This window comes from Aulonocara stuartgranti (genome assembly GCF_965226115.1).
Source record: "Aulonocara stuartgranti genome assembly, chromosome: 4".
NCBI classification, from domain to species: domain Eukaryota; kingdom Metazoa; phylum Chordata; class Actinopteri; order Cichliformes; family Cichlidae; genus Aulonocara; species Aulonocara stuartgranti.
Window position 1 is genome coordinate 32,317,443 of NC_138942.1, and position 23,515 is coordinate 32,340,957.

Consider the following 23,515-nt stretch of genomic DNA (forward strand, 5'->3'; position numbering starts at 1 on the left):
TGTAAGTAATTTTGTTTGTCATTGTCATTAATGTTGTTGCCGTTGTTGTTTTTGTGCAGTTTGCAATCATATAAACCTAGCAAGCATCAGTCAGCACAGTGACTAACCTAAACAGATTCTTGCTTTATTCACATATATTATATGTAATTATATATACCTGCACATTGTACCTAGGGTTGCAGCCACTTGGCCCCACCCCATTGTTGTGACAGCCCTGATTGTACTTATACACTGCATCTGAACAGGGAACAATCTGCCACATTAATGTATTTTTAAGTGACTTGTTTGTAATACATGAATTTGTTTTTTACAGATGTCAAAGTCTCAACCTCATGCTGCCCTCCCCCATCCTCCTAAAGTAAGTATTTGTTGTTGTAGTTTTTTATGCGGTGTCTGTGTCACATGCTAATCATAATTATTGAAATAACTGTTTTCTAACAGATTTTCCAAAACACTAGTTATGTTTGTTGTCATTCAGACCAATACTACTGCTTAGACATTGTTTAGTGGTCATGCATGTTTGACAAGCTCGTTATGATACCAAAACAGTAGGCCTATCACAATAATCGATATATCGACTTAACACACAATACATGTACATGACCTCAATAATTGTTGATGATGTAATTTATCCGCCATTATATTTACAAAAATAAAATATAATGATAACAAAACAATAACATTAAATAACATTGTTTTCTATTTGTTAGAAAATTTACTATTTATTCAAGTTTTTAAGGTATCTAATATTTTGATTCCTAATTTCAATGATCTAAATACTTTAAGAATTAGATGTTGGTTTGTCAATTGAAAGTGTGTAGATCTTGCATTATTATGGTGTTATATTATGATTATACATTCAAAGACATAAAATGGTCTTAAAATGACAATGACATAACTTGTCGCAATTGTTTATGGGGCAATATACCGACCAACAAAAAGTCGCTATCGTAACAGGCCTTCAAAACAGACGGTTTTATGATTGATAAATTCAAAAAATAAATACATTTAATTTCTCTGAGATTCTCTAATATTCAGTTACAGTTCACAACACAGTTACCCGTACATGCAGTATTATACTGTAAATATAAATCTCTGCATTTAGCATCCCACTAGAAGCGTCACAGTTACTTCCGGCTTTTTTTTTTTTTTTACAAATACCTGTACTATCACTAACACATTTACTGTTTTACTTTTAGCCTGTGGATACAAATGCAGATTTCCTTAATGTAAGTTGTGCATTTTAATTACATCATGTTATTTTTATTATTATTTATTTATTTATTTTATTTTACATTCAAATATTTCAAGCTTCTTGGTTAAAGAAGCTTGATCGCTAGTAGGTAAAGAATAGTTCACCTATAATTCATATTCCCAATTAATTTCTCACCTCTGATTGAATGCCTTTGTTTGTTTTCCTTTTGACTATAACAAAACATTTTTGCTGGATATATATGGTGAATTTATATGCATAGATACAGTCGTAGTGCTTGACACATGCAAACAGCAGTAGATGTACTAAAAAGGAAATAATTACAATCATGATGTTGATTGCTGATGTCAGTATATATATTTTAGAGGAATGTTTTGTTTTTCACCCAAAATGAACTATATTGCTTCAGAAGAGATTTATTACCCTACCGGACTCTTATATATTGTTTGTTTTTGTTATTTTCAGGTTCAATGGTGCGTGTTCTTCTAATGGCCGCCTTCCCACTGGAGGTTTTGATCCACAGCAATTTAAAAGGTAATCAGCTTTGAAAGTCAGTTCAAATGGTTAGCTAATAGTACTTTAAAAAGCCTACAACTCTGTCACCAGTTTCTTTACCAAAAATTACCCATAAAAGTATCGCTCAATAGCATATATTGTAGTTCAAATGTTTAGTTGTACAAATATCAAATTTTTGGAAATCTAAAACTAGTCAAACACTCAAATGTTCATGCTTTTTATAGGAGGACAGAGCAAAACGGACATCGGCGCAGAGTGAAGAACTGCCCTTGATAAGGACACTATGACAGCCATATATAGTAAGTGAAGACTTTCTGTGTATCTAAAATTGCATACAGCACAAGTAACTTACTTTGCAACCATTAAAATAGGTTGTAAAGTAAGTTACCAATACAAATAGGTGATGATGCATTGTAGTGGTTGGTCTCAGACAAAGAAGGTCAACAGATTTATGAATGCTGGAAGGTAAGGAGAGATGACCAAAAGGGGTGTTAGCATTACTGTAATGTGAACTGGATAGACTTCCCATCTAGGAAAAAAAAGAGGTAAAATTATGCGTAAAATATATCTGTATTAATATCTGTATCTATATAAACAGAAATATCTGTTTGCTAAATGAAGCCAGCTAACATAAATCACATTTTTATTTTAACTCTGATAAAAGTAATAGAACTGTGACTTTTGTTTGTTACAGTGGCGGTAAGGAAGGGGTTTCCCAGCGTGTCCAGAAGGGCTTTGAGGATTGCCGTGAAAGCTGGGGGAACTGAGACTGCTGGAAAAGGAAAAGAAATTACATTTTAAGTATGCTGACTTATGTTCATACAATCACACACACATACACACACACACACACACACACACACATGTGCGTTGGTAAACATGTATTAGCTGGACATTTCGTCTGAATACACACCACACTAGAAGGACATTTTGAATTAACAGGACAGAGGCGGTGTCCTGCTAATTTTGACTGAAATCTAACAACGTAGAGTGGTTTCTATTGGTCCACTAACCCTAAAAAAACAAAAAAATCAAGATGTCGGTTTAATACATATAAACTTGATTTTGTGTTAAATCTGTGTATCACCAAGAGTGTCCCTGGTGGTAGCGTGTGTAATAGCAGGACCTCATGAATATTCACACATGTGTGAATAATAATGAGGCTTGTGTGTAGTTGTCCCGCCAATTCTTACACAGTCCTTCCAATTCACATGTGGGTTAGATAACTGGTAAATGTTCCAAAATGACCACACCAAATGAACCACTGTATGTTGAACTTAATTGTAATAAAAGCCTGCTTTACCTTGTTGGAAAGAAGACATATGAAGCTTTGCTTTTATATGAAACACTAAGGTTTTGTGTAATTATTCACAGTTATACTAAGTAAATACAGTTACGTACTTACAAAGTGGTATGAAAAAGTATTTGACTGATAAGTTATTTATTTTTTGGTTTGTTCTCTCATTTATCTGTTATCAGATTAGATGAAGAGAACCTGAGTGAATACAAATATAGGTTGTTTTCTATTATCTTATTTTTCAAGGGGAAATGCTTTCCTGGCCCTGTGTAAAGAGGATATTGCAATTCTAAAACAAATGTAAAAAAGAGTGACCTTTATTGGGTACACCTCGAACTGCTCGTTAACTACTCACTAATTGGGCAATCACATAGTGGCAACTCAATGCATTTAGGTGTCATGGTCCTGGGTCTCTCGACCCAGCATTTTGAGTTTGTGGTTATTTTTTATTCACTGTTTTAGGTCCTCTTGCCTTCACGTTTATCTGTGTTCCCTGGGTCTTGTGTTCACCCTTTCCCTTCACTGTGTGTTTTGTATTTATTGCTGTCTGTGTTTTGGTTTTTTGCTGCTCCATGCTTTGTTGTTCTGCTTTCTTAGTGTACAGTTTTGATTATTATTTTCCCATGTTTCGGTTATCATGGTTTGGTGTTCTGTCTCTGTGGCTGTATCCCAATTCAGGGTCTGCAGCCTTAAAATACGCAGCCTTAGCAGTCCACAAGGGCCGCGTACTCAAAGACCGCTAAGGTCGGAAGTGAGAGGCTTGTGAAATGGGACGGTCTAGGCTCCGTCGCACTGCTCAGGTTGCCTAGCAACCATGATACTCACCGCTGGAAACGTTTCTGTTGGATTGTGTGTCCACAGGTGTTTGTACTTTGCGTCACAATAAAATGACGGTAAAAGGCTCCGCCCACTTCCTATCCATGTCTCACCATGCAACGACTTTGTGAATGGACTGGAGAAGTGTAGTGGCAGAGTCCTCCATCAGAAATAAGATATGTGTGTTGACTTTTTATTCTCCCTCAAAAATATTATGCCATGACGTGGCCCAGAGCAGCTCTGCTAACAGGTTATGGGCCCAGCACGCTTCCGCTGCGCAAGTTACCGGCAGGTGTTAAAAGTTTGGCACGATTGAGTGAGTAAGCGTTTTTGTGCATCATGAGCAGACGCACGGCAGAGTCGGGCAGTCGATATTCCCGTTTGCAATTTGATGGAGATGAAAGGAAATATGAGATATGGGAAACGAAGTTCCTTGGTCATCTCAGACTACAAGGTTTGAAAGATGTCATCTTAAAGGCTGAGGGTGATGAAGAAGCCGATGGTGAAGATGATGACAAAAATGCAGAAGCATATGCAGAGTTGATACAATTTCTGGATGACAAAAGTTTATCGTTAGTTATGAGAGATGCAGTTGATGACGGACGGAAGGCCCTAAAAATTTTGAGAGGTCATTATGCAGGAGTGGGCAAGCCAAGGATCATAAGTCTGTACACCGAACTCACTTCTCTCACAAATGAAAAGAATGAAAGTGTGACGGACTATATTATCCGAGCAGAAGCAATTATCACAGCGTTAAAAAATGCGGGTGAGTCACTAACTGATGGACTTCTGATCGCAATGATAATGAAAGGTCTACCAGAGACGTTTAAACCCCTGATTGTGCACGTTACACAGAGTGAAGCAAAAATCACATTTTCAGATTTTAAAGTAAAACTCAGAAGTTATGAAGAAACCGAGCGAATGCGTGTGGCTATAACTAATGACAACGTAATGAGGACAAAAGTGCAATCAGACCAGGATTCTACTTCATGGCGAGCAGATGACCGAAGATCAAAGAATAATGAGATTGTGTGTTTTAAATTTTCGACTAAAGGGACACACTGCAAGAACGTGCCGATCTAGAGTATGGTGCAGTTTTTGCCGGAGTAGTACACACAAAGATGCGACCTGTAGAAGGAAGCTAAGACGGGATGAAGCGAGAGGGGTCGTGGAGAAGGACTACGCGTTCAAGACGGGCTCCAAACCCCAGAGGGTCCCGGACGGCGGCCAAGAGATGCTGAATAACCAGCTATTGGTGGATACGGGAGCGACGTCACATATCTTCACGAAGATCGAGAGTTTTAAGACTTTTGATGACACATTTCAACCCGAGGCTCATTGTGTAGAGTTGGCTGACGGAAGGCGGAGCAGAGGAGCTGCAAAGCGGCGAGGAGATGCTGAGATAAGTATGATCGACAGTAAAGGACGCAGCCACAAGGTAACATTGAAACAAGCACTCTACATTCCATCGTTCCCACAGGACATTTTGTCAGTAAAAGCAGCTACTAGTAACGGAGCCACTGTGGTTTTCAAACACGGGGACAGTTTTCTTAAACATGTTGATGGAACAAAATTCCCTATATATGAACACGAGAGACTGTTCTTTATAAACACTGTGCAAGAGTTTGAAGATAAATGTAATGGATGTTTTGATATGCAAACGTGGCATGAAATCCTAGGACACTGTAATTATGAGGATGTTCAAAATCTGCAAAATGTCGTTGATGGAATGGAAATTAAGGGTAAAATCAACAAAAATATGCAATGTGAAGCCTGTATACAAGGGAAGTTTATTCAAACTAGGAACCGAGAACCGGATGAAAAGGCCAGGGCAGCATTAGAGTTGGTACATACGGATTTGGCTGGTCCGATTACGCCAAACTCTAAAGAAGGGTTTAAGTTTGTTTTGTCGTTTGTTGATGATTATTCAGGTGCAACATTTGTATATAATCTGAAACACAAAAGTGATACAACTCAAGCAACTGAAAGATTTATTGCAGATGTGGCGTCATATGGGAAAATCAAGTGCATTCGTTCTGATAATGGAACTGAATTTACAAGCAGTCAGTTCAGAGATTTATTAAGTAGACACGGCATTAGGCAGGAAACTTCGGCGCCATATTCGCCTCATCAAAACCGAACAGCAGAGAGGAACTGGCGTACACTTTTTGACATGGCGAGATGCATGTTAGTTGAGAGCGAATTGCCAAAGTCTTTATGGCCATATGCAGTACAAACCGCGGGAGTGATTAGGAACCGATGTTTTAACAAACGCACAGGTCAGACAGCGTATAAGATGTTAACTGGAAAAAGACCTGATCTTTCTAGAATGAAAAAATTCGGATCATTGTGCTATGCTTATAAACAAAATAGGGGAAAGCTGGATCCAAGATGCGACAAAGGTGTTTTCTTGGGATATGACAAAAATAGTCCAGCATATTTGATCTATTTCCCAAAAACCGGGAAGGTTGAAAAGCACAGATTGATAAAAATACTAAATCCCGCGACAATGGATCAACAAACACAGAGTGATCAGATGTATGAAGATGAGGTTTATGAATCCAGAAAAGATGGTGAACCCAAACAGACGAAGGATGAGGACATTCCAGATGGTAGTGAAAGCAGTCAAACTGAGTCCGAGGTTAAAACTGAGGATAAAGTAGATGCTGGAGCTACACGTTATCCATCCAGAATCAGAAAGAGACCTGATTATTTGAGTGATTATATCACGGATGTGAAAGAGTGTGAAAATGAACAGATGCAAACTAGTGTTGATTATTGCTACAGATTGTTGTGTGAAATACCCACATCATTTAGTGAAGCTATTGTGTCAAGTGAGTCAAAAGAATGGGAAAAAGCGATGAATGAAGAAATTCAATCCCTTAAGGAGAATGACACATTTACTTTAACCACTTTACCAGAGGGTAAGAAAGCAGTGGGGGGTAAATGGGTTTATGCCGTTAAAAAGAACTCAGATGGATCAGACAGATATAAAGCTCGATTTGTGGCTAAAGGTTTTAGTCAAACAAAAGGAGTTGATTATGAGGAGACTTTTTCACCGACTGCTAATTTATCGAGTGTGAGAGTTTTGATGCAGAAAGTGGTTCAGGATGATATGTTGGTTCACCAGATGGATGTAAAAACCGCCTATCTACACGCACCAATAAATGAAGAAATATATATACAACAACCAGAAGGTTTTGAGACAGAATCAAGTGAGACTAATAAACTGGTGTATAGACTAAAGAAATCACTTTATGGGCTGAAGCAATCGGGTCGTAACTGGAACCAAACCTTACATGACTATTTAAGCAGTTGTGGATTTAGACAAAATATTGCTGATCATTGTGTGTATTCAAAAGAAACTGAAAGTGAAAAAGTAATCATCATAGTGTGGGTGGATGATTTACTCATTGCAGCTAACAATGAAAATGTGCTTTCAGGCGTGAAAGAAATGCTCTCTTCTAAATTCCAAATGAAAGATCTGGGGAAACTTAACCATTTTCTAGGAATAGATTTTCTTCAAGAAAAAGAATGTGTCAAAATGTCATAGAAAATATATATTGAGAACATTTTAAAAAGATTTAACATGCAAAACTGTAAGCCAAGGTTAACACCCTGTGAACAGAAATGGACTCATTCTGATAAATTCGAGACATTACCAGATGTGAGGAGATATCGTGAAGCGGTAGGATGTCTTATTTATCTGAGCTATTGTACGCGACCTGATTTAAGCTATGTTGTCAGCAAACTGTCACAACACTTCAATGCGCCAACTGTTGATGATTGGACAGCAGTGAAACATGTTCTGAGGTATCTAAAAGGTAGTCAAGGAAAAGAACTGTGTTTTAGGAAATGTTCAAGTGGAAAACTAGGTCTACAAGCATACAGTGACGCAGACTGGGCATCCGATGTTTCTGATAGACGCAGTATGACAGGTTATTGTGTAAGCCTAAATGAAAATGGTCCTTTGATATCATGGAAAACCAAAAAGCAGACAACTACAGCACTATCAACTTGTGAAGCTGAATACATGGCATTAGCAGCAACAATTCAGGAGTGTATGTATTTGACTTATTTGATTCAAGATCTTGATGAGTTTGAGTATGAAATACCTATGATATTGGAGGACAATCAGGGAACAATCGCTTTGTCAAAAAATCCAGTGAACAGACAAAGATGTAAACACATTGATGTGAAATATCATTTTATAAGGTCAGCTGTACATGAAAGGAAAGTGCTCATTGATTACTGTCCAACTGAGTCAATGGTAGCAGATATGATGACGAAACCAGTTTCAAAGTCTAAGTTAGACAAATTCTCTGTATTTGTGTTTGGAATGTAAGATGTTTTTTTCGGAGGACTGTTTTTCCCCAACCTGTGTACAAGTGGGGGTGTTGGATTGTGTGTCCACAGGTGTTTGTACTTTGCGTCACAATAAAATGACGGTAAAAGGCTCCGCCCACTTCCTATCCATGTCTCACCATGCAACGACTTTGTGAATGGACTGGAGAAGTGTAGTGGCAGAGTCCTCCGTCAGAAATAAGATATGTGTGTTGACTTTTTATTCTCCCTCAAAAATATTATGCCATGACGTGGCCCAGAGCAGCTCTGCTAACAGTTTCATACAGTATTGTTTGACAGAAATAAAGGAGAAAATTCATTTGTTTTTGTTCATGTGTTTGTTTTTCTATGAGCTTTGATGTGATAAGTATCTGAGGCTGAGACCACGGGACTGTAAAACATGATTGTTGGGCTTCATTTCTGTACTGAACAGTCATTTTAAAATTAGTTAGTAATTAACAATTAACTAATGTTGTTCATGAAACTAAAGTGGCAATGGCAATGAAAATATAATATGGCCAATATTAAAGTTATTATTATATTAATCATTACTTGTTATTACAGCAGTGAACTTGAACTCTGTGTCAAATACTGAGCTTCAGTAAAGATTCAAGTTGCAGTTATTTATATTTCCCATCACCTTAAATCTTCACTCAAAGACAAGTATCTTTGACAGTGTATATATCGATGTATTATATATAAGAGACAAATGTTGTTCTTTTAATATGTTGGTATTACTAAATTTGGCTCAATGCTGACATATGTGTAAAAATAAAATGTACGAGCTGTGATAACCGTTTGTGATAGAATGAAGAGTAGACTGATATATTAAATATTCCTTTATTGAGTGAGGAAATCAGACCATGTCATGTCATAACTGCTTTAAGTCCTACAAAATAGATATCAGAGCCTTAAACAGGCTGACTTCTGCTAAATGGGTCAAACTGGGCACAAAGTATACAAACACATAACATATTTATAGAATATGATGGAACACTATAGATCAACTTACCTCAGAATATATAAAGCATAGAAATAATTACAGCAATATGATCCAACAAACACAGCAGTACTACTAATGCAAAATACTCAAAGCTTCCTAGAACTGAAACAAACATGGACATTTATTTTGAGGTCCATTCTGCTGCTGATACATACTTTAGGTTTGTGAATATTAAACTTGTTCCTGCCTTTCATAGTGTTTCCCTTGAAGGCCCTGAGTACTTTCTCCCACACTAAAAACACTGGAATGACAACATTATTTGAACATGACCTAATCAGACTGATTCAGGACAGACAATGAGTTCTTTTAACCTTTTCTAGCGTCCTTCACACAGAGGGAACAGTCTGTCTATTCTCTCCATCTGTCAGCTGCTGCTGGCTCTTCCTCCTCCTCTTCCTCACACACTGCTGAGTTTGTCCTGGTGGATCATCAGGGGTGCAAAGCCTCACAGATGATGTGCAGCAGTGGGTTCCTCAGTTTGTCCTCACTCTGGACACTTGCAGTTGTCACACATGGAAATCAAATGTGTGATAAGCTGCAGGATTCAAACACAAGTGTAACTTATAAATACATGTTCATACTTTTATTCCACAATCAGAGAGAAAGAAAAAGAGAGAGAGTGCAGGACAGACAGACAGGTGACAGTCTCAGGTGTACACACTGCTACAAAACAGCAAAAGAGAAGGAGGATTTAGTGTTTGTGTTATTCCGAGTGCTAAACAAGAAGAGTTCCCAGATGGTACAGTGGACACATGTGTGACTCCTGTGATTAAAGCTTCTTTCTTTCAGCTTAACGAGTGAAACAAACGTTCAAACACACGTTAAAGTCCGTTTGGCTCGACACCACCGAACAGAGGCAGCAATATAACATAGCTAACATTAACAGTGCAGTGAATCCTCCTTGAGCCGTGATATTCAGTACTGCAAACCGAGCAGCATCACTGACTTTCAGCTTGTTGTGTTTGTGGATATATGACTGACTTTAATTATCCATAAAAACATCACATTCTCTGTAAGATTAAGGTCGACTATTGAACGGCGTATATTTTAAAGTAAAGGCTTTAAAACAAAGTAAACGCTGAAAGTACAAACATCACTAATGTCACATAACTTTGCCAACATGTGGCCAACAGTAATGTTTTAATGTTCTTCGTTATTAAACATTTGTACATAAATAAGTGAATTAATATTCAGTACTTACTTTTCCAAGTTTACTCTTTGGCCGTCCCGCTTCCGCTGTTTTTTTTTCGGCAAAATTATCCACACCCAACGCCGCGCTATGCATTCTGGGATATGTTGGGCCATGAAGTCTACACAGCCACATCCTTCAAATTCAGGGAAATGAAGGACGCATTTGTGGGCCACATTTCGAGCAGCCTTTGAATTGAAACTTAAAATGCGGCCTTTAAGGCTGCAGACCCTGAATTGGGATACAGCCCCTGTTGCTCTCCCCTGTCTGTGTTCTCTGTCAAATCCCTGTGTGAAGCCATGTTTCTGAGTCTGTCTCTGTGATTTTGTGTTTCCTGCTTTACTTTCAAGGTCTTTGGCTGTATCCCAATTCAGGGTCTGCAGCCTTAAAGGCTGCATTTTAAGGCCGATTACGTCACAGCGGCGCGCCGAAGGCTGTCCCAATTCAAAGGCTGCTCGAAATGCGGCCCTGAAATGCGTCCTTCATTTCCCTGAATTTTAAGGCTGTGGTGATGTAGACTTCGTGGCCCAACATATCCCACAATTCATAGCGCGGCAGTCACTGTGGACAATTTTGCTGCAGACGGCAGAAGCGGAGCGGCCGAAGAGTAAACTGTTAAACGTAAGTACTGAATATTATGTCACTTATTTATGTGCAAATGTTTAATAATGAGGAACATTAAAACATTACTGTTGGCCACATGTCGGCAAAGTTATGACATTAGCGATGTTTGTACTTTTAGCGTTTACTTGGTTTTAAAGCCTTTAAAATATAATAATACAATAGTTGACCTTAATCTTACAGAGAATGTGATGATTGTATGGAAAATTAAAGTCAGTCATATATCCACAAACACAACAAGCTGAAAGTCAGTGATGCTGCTCGGTTTGCAGTCCTGAATATCACGGCACAAGCAGGATTCACTGCACTGTTAATGTTAGCTATGTTATATTGCTGCCTCTGCTCGGTGGTGTCGAGCCAAACGGACTTTAACGTGTGTTTGAACGAGCTGACGGTTCACTCGTTAAGCTGAAAGAAAGATGCTTTAATCACCGGAGTCACACATGTGTCCACTGCACCATCTGGGAACTCTTCTTGTTTAGCACTCGTAATAACACAAACACTAAATCCTCCTTCTCTTGTGCTGTTTTGTAGCAGTGTATACACCTGAGACTGTCACCTGTCTGTCTGTCCTGCACTCTCTCTCTTTTTCTTTCTCTCTGATTGTGGAATAAAAGTATGAACATGTATTTATAAGTTACACTTGTGTTTGAATCCTGCAGCTTATCACACATTTGATTTCCATGTGTGACAACTGCAAGTGTCCAGAGTGACGACAGACTGAGGGATCCACTGCTGCACACCATCTGTGAGGCTTTGCAGCCCTGATGATCCACCAGGACAAACTCAGCAGTGTGTGAGGAAGAGGAGGAGGAAGAGCCAGCAGCAGCTGACAGATGGAGAGAATAGACAGACTGTTCCCTGTTTATGAAGGACTGCTAGAAAAGTTTAAAATAACTAATTGTCTGTCCTGAATCAGTCTTATTAGGTAATGTTCAAATAATGTTATCATTCCAGTGTTTTCAGTGTGGGAGAAAGTACTCAGGGCCTTCAAGTTACACACTACGAAAGGCAGCAACAAGTTTAATATTCAGAAACCTAAAGTATGTATCAGCAGCAAAATGGAGCTAAAAATAAATGTTTGTTTCACTTCTATGAAGCTTTGAGTATTTTGGATTAGTAGCACTGCTGTGTTTGTTGCATCATATTGCTGTAATTGTTTATATGCTTTATATATTCTGAGGTAAGTTGATCTATAGTGTTACATCATATTCTATAAGGATGTTATGTGTTTGTTTACTTTCTGTCCAGTTTGACCCATTTAGCAGAAGTCAGCCTGTTTAAGGCTCTGATATCTATTCTGTATGACCTAAAGCAGTTATGACATGGTCTGATTTTCTCACCCAATAAAGGAATATTTAATATATCAGTCTACTCTTTGTTTATCAGAAACAGTTATCACAGCTCGTACATTTTCTTTTTACACATATATGTAAGCATTGAGCCAAATTTAGTAATGCCAACATATCAAACGGACAATATTTGTCTCTTATATATGATACATCTGTATATACACTGTCAAAGATACTTGTCTTTGAGTGAAGGTTTAAGGTCATAGGACATATAAATAACTGCAACTTGAATCTTTACTGAAAATCAGTATTTGACACAGAGTTCACTCACATGAATTTCACTCACATGTGCTGTAGAAGTGATTTGATTTGAGAGTTCAAACTCACTGCTGTAATGGCTTATGATGATTAATATAATAACTATAATATTGGCCATATCATATTTACACTGACTTTAGTCTCATGAACAACATTAGCTAATTGTTATTTACTAGCTAATCTTAAATGACTGCAGTACAAATATGAAGGCCAACAATCATGTTTTACAGTCCTGTGGTCTCAGCCTCAGATACTTATTAAATCACACAAAGCTCGTGTAGAAACAAACACACAAACAAAATATGTTCTCTTTCATTTCTGTCAAACAAAACTGTATGAAACGTTTCCAGCGATTGGTGTTATGGTTGCTAGGCAACCTGGGCAGCGCGATGGAGGCTAGACCGTCCCATTTCACAAGCCTCTTACTTCCGGCCTTAGCGGTCTTTGAGTACGCAGCCTTTGAGGATCGTTGAGGCTGCGTACTTTAAGGCTGCAGACCCTGAATTGGGATACAGCCTTTGTCTCATGTCAGTGTTTTCAGTTTTGCTTCCTTGGTCTCGTTAGCCCTGATGTCTCCCACCAGTGTTCACCTCCTGCCTCTCATTCCCCTCGTTATGCCCTGTGTATTTTAGCCCTGTATTTTCTGTGCTCCCTGTCGCGTCGTAAACGGCACTAATCCTGTGCTGTGTGTCTCCCCGTGGATTAGTTTTGTATTGTCTCTTATTTTCCAACCAGCAATAAAGCTGCCGTTTTTGAGTTTCACTCCAGTCTTCCGAGAGTCTGCATTTTGGGTCCTTTTCCTCGTTCCTGCCTGCACACAGCTGAACTATGACATTTAGGTACGTAGACATGGTCTACATACATACCTGCATGTTAGACCTAATCCCGAACCAAACTATTTAAAGCGGTATTTCCTTTAATTGTTGCTCCAGTTTTGGATATAATGAATTTATTTTTAGAAAATGGATACGTACCATAGGATTTTAAGGTTGCTGTAATTAAACCTCTATTTAAGAAACCCTCTTTTAATCAAGACAACTTAATGAACTATAGACCTATATCTAATCTTCCCTTCATATCTAAAATTCTTGAGGTAATAGTTGCCAATCAGGTGTGTTAGCACTTAAACAATAACGACCTGTTTGAAGAGTTTCAATCTGGCTTTAGAGCTCATCATAGCACTGAAACAGCTCTGGTGAAAGTTACTAATGATATTCTCATGGCCTCAGATAATGGACTGGTGACCATTCTGGTTCTACTGGACCTCAGTGCTGTTTTTGACACATTCAATCACAATATTCTCATAGAAAGGTTTGAAAATGTTGCAGGGATCAAAGGAACAGCACTAGGCTGGTTTAAATCTTACTTGTCCAACAGACTCAAGGTTTGTTTACGTAAATGATAAATCCTCTTCAACCTCTATGGTTACTTGTGGCGTACACCACAGGGTTCTGTACTTGGACTGATCCTTTTTACTATATATATGTTCCCTATTGGTAAAATCATTAGACAGCATGGGATAAATTTCCATAGCTATGCACACCTAAATCCTGATGAACCTAATCAGTTATAAAGATTACGGGCATGCTTGGAAGACATAAAAACCTGGATGTCTTCAAACTTCCTCCTTTTGAATTCCGACAAGACAGAAGTTGTCTTTGGACCAGAAGCTCAGAAAAACAAATTACTTGGTCAGTCCCTTCATCTGGATGGCATTAAATTAGCCTCCAGTAATAAAGCAAAGAACCTCTGTGTTATTTTTTGACAAAGACATGTCATTTAGATCTGACATGAAAGAGGTTTCTAGGGTCTCCTCCTTCCACCTCCGTAATATTGCTAAAATTAGAAACATCCCATCCAGGAGTGATGCTGAAAAACTAGTTGATGCCTTTGTTACTTCAAGGCTGCATTACTATAACTCTTAACTATCAGGAAGTCCACATAATGCAACTAAAAGTCTTCAGCTGATCCAAAATGCTGCAGCCAGGGTTCTGATGAATATCAAAAGAACAGATGACATCTCCTCCCGTGTTTTAAATGCACTTTAGAACAGCACGCAGCAACACTACATATGAGCGAGCGGAGGGAGGCATGGGGTCTTCACAGAGCCCCACTCTCTGCCAGCCGTCAGGGCGGGGGGGGCTGAAGGTGGAATTGGCCATCTGATCGAGGCCTGGGTTGCAGCGGCCCCCTGCCACTGCGGAGCCGGGGACGGTCTGCTTGATTTCCACCTCAGGTAGGAGGGCAACATCTGGGTCTGGGTATGAGTTCCCCCTCCGGGGCAAGAATACCTGGACCTGGGATGTAGAGAATGTTTGGGGAGTGTGATTGTGTGTACAGTGTCCATTTGTCTGTGTCCACGTTGGGTGAGGGCCGAGTGTTTGTGGTTGTGTGTATGAGGGTGGGAAGGTATGTTTGTGTCTGCCGTACACATCACCACAAACAACACCACAAGCAGAGCACAAGTTTTTAAGCCAGCGTGGTGTGATTATAGATGCCGTGCAGGTGGGTCCATCTCACATGCAGCGGCATCGCAGAACACGCCCCACCACATACCCTCTTCCCCCGACTAAGACCGAGGAGCCACCTCCCCCCCCCTCCATGAGCAAGCGAGGGAATAGGCCTGGAGCATCAGCGCCCCAGCCCAGCCACGGGGAAGTGACTACCTGGGCGTTCGCCTGTAGATCTAGCGGCGCTGGTGACGAGGTGGTTCCAGGGACCGCCCACGCTTCCAGCGGCACCCCCATCCCGCTAGCGCACCAGCCTGTGGCTCACCTGAGCCGGTCGTTCCCTCGCGCTGTCCAACAATTACAATAATTATACGGTTGCTGTAACAGATTGTAGATACAATGCAGGTGAGTCCATCTCACCTGCAGCAGCATCCCAGACCAGCCACAATAATAAAGATTTTTCTATTTCATTATAAACTTTGTCCTAATTATGTCATGAGTTTTTACTATTTAAAAAGAAAAAGAAAGCATCACAAAAACACTTAAGGTCATGAAAATTAATTGTATTGCTGCAATACTTAAATATCTGTGGTCTAATCTATTTTTATTCACCAATCTCATTGTAGCAATGATATGCCTTTTTGGTCCAAGTTAATTATTTGAATTTTAAAACTCTTTTAGCCAAATAACTTTGAAGTTGTTACTAAAACTCATCATCCCCATTTACTACTTTTGTTTCATTCTTTAAAAATTTAGAAGCATAAATATCAGTCTTTTGGAAAAATTACATTTTATACAGTATTATTAAGTCTACATATTCCAAGTGAGTTATGTCAGAATGCACTAGAGCAATTTAACTCTATTACATCATAGCATTCTATTTGCAAGAATCCCAGTGTTAATCCACTGTTCTTGGCCAATGATATCCACTCCTCAGCACTATGGGGGTGCTAATGTACATCTACGCTGGTTGCCAACCACCATGAACATTTAAAGAGCAGAAGAAGAAGAAGAGGACACTAAAGAGTTCAGGTGCACGACATGAGGATTTAATGAGACAGCTTTTATCTTACTGCTTTCGTGGAAGATCAGGTGAGAACCATACAAATTCCCTTACACATGATGTTTATATAAATATATTCATCCAATAAAGCAAAGTAATATAGGTTATTATATTACGTTCGGATACACCAAAGCATCTAATTTTTGACAGTTTAGCTAGCCAGCATGCTAGTAGCAAAAGTTTGACATTCTGTTGCTGTTGGTTTGATTAATTTTGGTTTTAGCATCACAAAACTTGTGGTTTTAAAACTAGTGAGATCTGTTTTCAGAAAATATTTTACAAATGAAACAAAAACTGTAGGACAAATATGCTTATTGTTCAACCATACTAAATCATTATTTTAATTTATAACTTTAAGAAATATAAAAGGTTAAGGAAATGTGGATATGAAAATTAACTCATTAAGATTTGCAGTAACCTTAGACCAAATAAAATATACGAAACAGAACTTCCACAGGTAGGGCATGCAGCCTCTGACACACAGTGATACAAGATAGGAGGAACTGTTGGGAAACACAGATATTTGGAACCTTTAGGGGAGCTCTCCCCAACATAAATAGATTTTTCGATCTGTTTATTTCTATGTCTACATACATTTTGTAGTATAATGTGTTATTTCTAAAGTCATTAATACCTGATCTTTGCAGGGGATGGCGGCAACAAGGCCACGGAGAGCTAAAATAAATCCCATACAAGATGCTAGGTATTACTGCTCCTTAGGTGAAGACAAGGCAGGATTTGATGTGAGGTATATTGATTCATTTAAAGGTGAGTTGATTCCAAAGAATGCAGTCAGCTTCTCAAAATAGAAATTTTTATGTTTTTTGTAGTTTTTTTGTAGCATACCATGCATGAGAAAATTAATAATCACGAATATAATTATACTTGTTTTATTATTATTATTATATTTCTATTTTTTCCTTGTCTTTCCCCAAGGAATTATGAACATGTTACATGTTCCAAAATAAATAATACAATATAATCAAATAAAAAACATATTTAAAAACAAGAAGGATTTTAATTAAATGGTTTATAGTTTATTGCCCAATTTGTTTTTGATGTGTGTCTTTAGGTCGCGGTGTGTTCAGCTGTCGGTCATTTCAAAAGGGAGATTTTCTTTTTGAGTACAGAGGACAAATCATAACTAAAGAGGAACAAGAAAACCAAATGAAACTTTACCATGATGCACTCAAGGTTTTCATATTTGATTTCAAGTTCAATGGAAAACAGTTATGGTATGTAACTGCTTTGATAAAGGATAAAATACATGAGGTTTACAAATTATAATATTCAAATAATATTTTGAATTGAATATTAAAATGTTATTCAGACGTTCTACAACCTAATATACTTAATGACTTTCTTTACAGAGTGTAATTGTTATTGTATACTTTTTTAGTGTTGATGCTACCAGAGAGGACGGCTCACTTGGCAGACTTGTAAATGACGATAATGTGAATCCAAACAGTAAAATGACAGTTACCAGAGTGGATGGAAGGCCCCATCTCTGTTTGTTTGCAATCAAAGATATTGGTCCAGGAGAAGAAATCACCTATAACTATGGTGATTCCAACTGGCCATGGAGAAGCAAGGTATAATGTAAATAGTACAGTATAAGTATAAATAGTATTAAATGAATAAAGGCTATACTGAAAAGTATGCATACACACACGGGTCCTGTGTAATACTCAACTGGACAGGTCCAGACATTAGGAGGACTGTATTCATCTTGGCTAGACCCAAAGACTGCCATTCATTATTCATGCTTCTTCCTTAGAAATCCAACATGGTGGCATCTCAGGCTGTGGATGAGATTGCAGCCAGTTCCTCTCCTAACGACGCAACAAAGGTAAATTGGAGTTTCAGTGTCAGATTGTTTTAGTTGTAGACTGAGGTGCTAGTTATTAGGCAGTATTGAGGTATGTGGGTCCTTGGTTATCTTGACCAAGTAAGATGCACGCATTAGGAGGACTGAGATTTGAAACAGGAAGTATAAACAACTGAGTTCTACCTACAAGTGCGCCCACACACACGGGTCCTGTGTATTACTCAACTGGACAGGTCCAGACATTAGGAGGACTGTATTCATCTTGGCTAGACCCAAAGACTGCCATTCATTATTCACGCTTCTTCCTTAGAAATCCAACATGGTGCCATCTCAGGCTGTGGATGAGAATGCAGCCAGTTCCTCTCCTAACGACGCAACAAAGGTAAATTGGAGTTTCAGTGTCAGATTGTTTTAGTTGTAGACTGAGGTGCTAGTTATTAGGCAGTATTGAGGTATGTGGGTCCTTGGTTATCTTGACCAAGTAAGATGCACGCATTAGGAGGACTGAGATTTGAAACAAGAAGTATGAAACCCCAACCCTAAATCTGGTTTGCATAAAGACGTAGTTCTCGGCTTGGTTGAAATGAACTCTGATGTAGTTAGATCGCATATTTGAATTTCAGCTGATCAAGGAGCAAGAATGAAGCTTACTATAGGAAGGAGCATGTAAATACAACTGAAACAATCGCTAAACTCTTTCCTGTTAATGCTAAGCACATTTATGTAACATTGTTGTGTAAAGGCCATCCGTTATGTCTTGATGGATTCATGACTTCATGATTTAATTATACTTTTTTACACTCCCAGTCAAAACTTTGGACACATCTTCTCATTTCAGAAAGAACAAATTGTAAGTCTAATCTTTTTTGGGTGTTGTGGGTCCACAATGAATTTTCTTTTCATTGTGGTTTTGTAATATATACCATAATATAAAACCTAGAAGAACAAATTGTTTTGAAAATTGATCTATATACAGCAGGTATTTTTCCCTTTAAATTTTGCATTGCAAAAGTTACAAAAATTGATTTAATAGTTTTAGTAACACTTGAACCTGTTTTTTTTTTTTTTTTTTTCTTCCGTCCTTAACTCCTTTTTAAAGAGGAACCAAAACAACTATTTGGTTGTGATATTTTACATCACAAAAGTATGAATTTTGTTTTTGATTACACTGTTTTTTTTTTTGTTTTTTTTTACCAAACAGGACTGCGATCATGATCTAGTCCCTGACGAAATGTCAAGTTTAGAAAAATGTTTTGCATGTGGAGGACCTTTTTCGCCTCTGAAATGGAGTGGTGTGAGATGTGAAGGTAATTATTTAATTATGGAAGGTTGGGTACATTAGAATATCTTAAATATGATCCATAAGGAACACTATAAAAACTAATCCATAAGTGATATATGTTCATAATGAACCTTTTACATCTGCACTTTTTACATATTTACTTACCATGTCATTATTAAAGCTGCTATACCCAATTTGCAAAAACAAGTTAGCTTAACATATTTTTTTTTCATGTTCATAACAACATTTTAACAAAGCATAGCTATAAATGTTGTTTGGAGATTAAAGAAAAAAAAATGAAGTGGTTCTGTTGCATTTGTCTAAAACCATCAGCCAATAACATGGCTCAGTCCAGAAAAACGATAGAACAGTCTTTCCTGACTCCTTAAATTCTACATTAACATGGCTCCACCACACTATGCACTGGCCTGTTTAGCAGCAAAGCACACCAGGGGGTGTGGCCTATGGATAATATCCAATGGGAGGGGGGAGCCTTCTTGACTGTGTTTATGCTTCCATCTAGCCTGTTTTTTTAAATTGGGGAAAGCGGCTTTAACTACCTTTCTTTTATTAACTTAATTTTTCTCTGTCTAGTTTGCTACCAGTCCTGGCACAAAAGATGTTATGTTAGCCACAAGGTGAACCTCACTGAACCTCTTCCAGAGGTAAGTGTTTTTGCAGAATTCTTCTCAGTAAAATATGTAAGGTAAACAAAGTCTTACTTTGTGTTTTTGATTGTTATTAGGTCTTTAGTGAAGATAGTTCAAGTGAGGGGGCTTCATCAGAAGAGGAATATGTGCCAGATTCTATAGCTGACTCAGATAGCTCATGGGACAACAAATCAGAGCCTTTAAATATAAGTTGCAAACAAGTACAGAACTCTGAGATCTCCAGCAGTCAATCTGCTTGCAAAACGAAAAGACCTCGCCTAGAAAGTTTTTTAGAGAGAGTAGGACAAAGAATTTCAGAAGATGCCGAATCAATATCTGAAGATGGAATTGGCACAAGACAGCTCGACGTATCAGGGGTTATTGCCACAGCAGAAAAGTCTGATGCTGAAGGCATTGTTGATGACTCTAATACTACGGCTGAAGATTCCTTAAAAACATCCTCCTCACTAAGAAACAAAACATACTGCTACATTTGTGGAAAACTACAGACAAAGTTTACACGTCATTTAAAAACTCATGAGAAATCACATGCAGATGTTGCTCGAGTTTTAAGTCTTCCCAAGAAGTCCAAAGACCGTTTGAAAATGCTTTCTAAGCTGCGAAACAAAGGAAACCACAGACATAACTCGGAGGTCATCGCAAGTGGGATTGGATCATTAAAAACCAGACGCACATCAAAAAAACCCTACAAAGGAAAAGACTATATTCACTGCATTTATTGCGAGGCATTATATCTTAAAAGAGATCTTTGGAGACATGTTCGTAAATGTTCTTCAAAACCAGTGGAGGCCAATTCAGAGGGGGGACGAAAAAAGGTCTTGTCCCTGGCCTGTATGAGTGAGTCAGCTCTGTGTCAGCAAGTTTCCCCCGGTGTTTGGAAGATATTAGCTGTCATGAAAGATGATGAAATAACTTCTACTGTGCGAAGTGACTTCTCTATTCTTCAGCTTGCTCAATCATTCTTTAACAAACATGGGAAAGATCCCACCAAATTTGACTACATTCGCCAGACACTCCGAGAATGTGGAAGACTTCTGCTCACACTTCGGAAAGAATGCTCAATACACACTTTTGAGGATGCTGTAAGACCTGCAAATTTCAATGTGGTTATCAAAGCTGTTAAGAAGGTGTGTGGGTATGATGAAGAAAAGAACTGCTACTCGACTCCAAGCCTTGCTTTAAAGTTGGGACACTCACTGCAGAAAGTCTGTGATATTATACATTGCAGAGCACTGATGGCAGAAGACAGTGCACTGATAAAGTCAACCCAGAGTTTCAAAACCCTTTATGCTACAAAGTGGTCAGAACTCATCTCCCATACTGCATTAACCACACTAAACGAGCGGCACTTCAACAAGCCTTCCACACTTCCTTTCACAGAAGATGTTCAGCGTCTTCATAGACATCTGGAGAAGACTACAGAACAAGCACTGAAGGACTTGGAAGAGCATAGTTCACCAAAATCATACAGTGAACTTTGTAAAGCTACCATGGCAAATGTAATACTATTTAACAGGAGAAGAGGGGGAGAAATTTCAAAGATGACACTGAATGGCTTCCAGGAGAGAGACACTAGTACCCTGCACAAGGATGTTGCAATTGGACTGACAAAATTTGAACTTTACCTTTGTCAACACTTCAGTCGTGTAGAATTGAGGGGTAAACGAGGACGCAAGGTTGCAGTGCTACTTTCACCAGACATGGTGAATGCCATAACACGGCTGACAGAGAAAAGACAAGACTGTGGTGTTCTGGCAGAAAACATATTCCTGTTTGCCAGACCTCATTGTCTGACTCCCTACAGAGGACAGGACTGTTTGAGGATTTATGCGACTGAATGTGGGGCTGAAAACCCTGAACACCTACGTTCAACGCAGTTGCGCAAACATGTCGCAACTTTGTCTCAGATCTTAAACCTCAAGAATCACGAGTTAGACCAAGTTGCCAACTTCCTAGGTCATGATATTCGTGTTCATCGCGAATATTATAGACTTCCAGAGGCTACTACCCAGCTTGCCAAAATATCCAAACTACTGATTGCCATGGAGAAAGGGTCTCTCAAAAGCCTTCAAGGCAAAACACTTGAAGAGATTGAAATCGAAGGTAAAGTGGTGTTAAGGTTAAGAATTATACACGTTCATTAAGACAATCTTTTATTTTGTTAGATAACCTACAGTTGACAGATTCAAGTGAAGAAAGTGAGGTCGGAGCGGAGCGTGAGGAGGTCGGAGCGGAGCGTGAGGAGGTCGGAGCGGAGCGTGAGGAGGTCGGAGCGGAGCGTGAGGAGGTCGGAGCGGAGCGTGAGGAGGTCGGAGCGGAGCGTGAGGAGGTCGGAGCGGAGCGTGAGGAGGTCGGAGCGGAGCGTGAGGTCAATGAAGGAAATCTTGTATATCCACAGATTGGTAAGTACAATGTGATTAGTCTCAACTTTGTTCAATTTATGAAATCACATGACTAATAGACTTTATTACAGATTCTATAGATACTAGAATGATGAAGAAAGTTGTCAAGGAACCTCCAGGTATGTGTTTGTCATCATTTATTGAAGCTTTTACCTTTGTAACTACTTCCTAGACACTTTTGCTATCTTTGCTATCTTTATGTAAAAAAAAAAAAGATAATTCATTACTATCATTTTTCCAGTGATTGTTACCTTTGTCCAAATGGTAATTTAAAGAAAGTCAAGGATCTTTCTAAAGACCAGCTCAACAGAATAGAAAGGTCAGTTTTGGAGGATGGTCAGGTAGGAAATGCTAGTTTGAACAGGTGATTTTGAGCTGTGATTTAAAGTTCTAGAGAGAATCTAATGAGCAGAGGAAGTTCCAGAGGGTGCAATTAGCAGTGGCAAAGGATTGTACCCTCAGATTTATGATTTTGATGATGGGGGTAAGGAGGTTAGTGTTAGCAGTGTTGTGGGAGAGTGACAGTAAAGACAATCCCTCAGGGTGGCGGGGGCGAGGTTGTTGAAGGCTTAGGAGTTTGCACTCAATACTATAGTCAGTGTGCAGCCAGTAATGTTCTTTTTAGGATGTGGTGATATAGTCTCTAGAGTGAGTGCAGTAGAGTAAGGGGGCAGCAGAGTTCTTAATAGATTGCAGTTCTTGGAGGTGAGTTTGGGGAAAGCAAAGATGCTGGGATTCTTTTTGAGGGTGGAGAGAATGGATAGGATTAGGAAGAACAATATCATTGGGACTGCACATGTTGGAAAAAATGTCTACATTGTTCTACATTGGCCAGGTTGAGGTTGTGTTGGGCATGTGCAAACAAGGGACAGTGAGGAAGGTTTGTTGAAGGATGTTAGAAAGGAAGCTGCCCTGCAGGAGACAGAAGGAGATGAGATTAATCAAGAGAGATGAAAATAGTTGGTGTGTGGAGGGCTGATCTACTACTCTTTATTTACCTGGTTTGCGCTTCTGAAGTATTCCCTCTACGCTCTCATCCTCTTTCTACAGTAAATCAGTGGTGAGTGGAAAGTTGACCAGTCACCGGAGTAGTGATGGGTCGTTCGCGAACGAAATGGCTCTTAGAGCTGGTTCTTTGAAGTGAACGATGCGAGCCGGCTCCTTATTGGGAGCCGTGGATTTTTTTTTTTTTACTTTCTCTTGCCCTCTC

At 38.9% G+C, this 23,515-nt stretch overlaps 2 protein-coding genes and 1 long non-coding RNA gene across 3 annotated transcripts in view; all 3 read left to right on the forward strand.

The window, feature by feature from the left end:
* The first annotated feature begins 52 nt into the window (after positions 1-52).
* Positions 53-7,833, forward strand: LOC309704730. Its single transcript, XR_014276345.1, has 5 exons — positions 53-358; positions 1,200-1,229; positions 1,679-1,747; positions 1,954-2,028; positions 2,424-7,833. It is a non-coding gene; the product is annotated as an uncharacterized lncRNA (long non-coding RNA).
* Positions 7,834-15,742: 7,909 nt separating this feature from the next.
* LOC309704235 (uncharacterized protein) lies at positions 15,743-20,455 on the forward strand (the record flags this gene model as incomplete). Its single annotated transcript, XM_082529283.1, has 10 exons — positions 15,743-16,151; positions 16,770-16,890; positions 17,195-17,357; positions 17,522-17,714; positions 17,900-17,971; positions 18,261-18,332; positions 19,152-19,257; positions 19,827-19,897; positions 19,978-20,103; positions 20,438-20,455. Exons 2-10 carry the CDS (start codon positions 16,773-16,775, stop codon positions 20,453-20,455), a joined length of 939 nt encoding a protein of 312 aa, XP_082385409.1. The 5' UTR covers positions 15,743-16,151; positions 16,770-16,772.
* LOC309704681 (uncharacterized protein) overlaps positions 20,054-23,515 on the forward strand; it is a 235,740-nt gene continuing 232,278 nt past the window's right edge. The window contains exons 1-3 of the mRNA XM_082530030.1: positions 20,054-22,006; positions 22,069-22,305; positions 22,377-22,424. Coding sequence (XP_082386156.1) covers positions 20,488-22,006; positions 22,069-22,305; positions 22,377-22,424 — 1,804 coding nt within the window. The 5' untranslated portion in view covers positions 20,054-20,487. The remainder of the gene's footprint in view (positions 22,007-22,068; positions 22,306-22,376; positions 22,425-23,515) is intronic.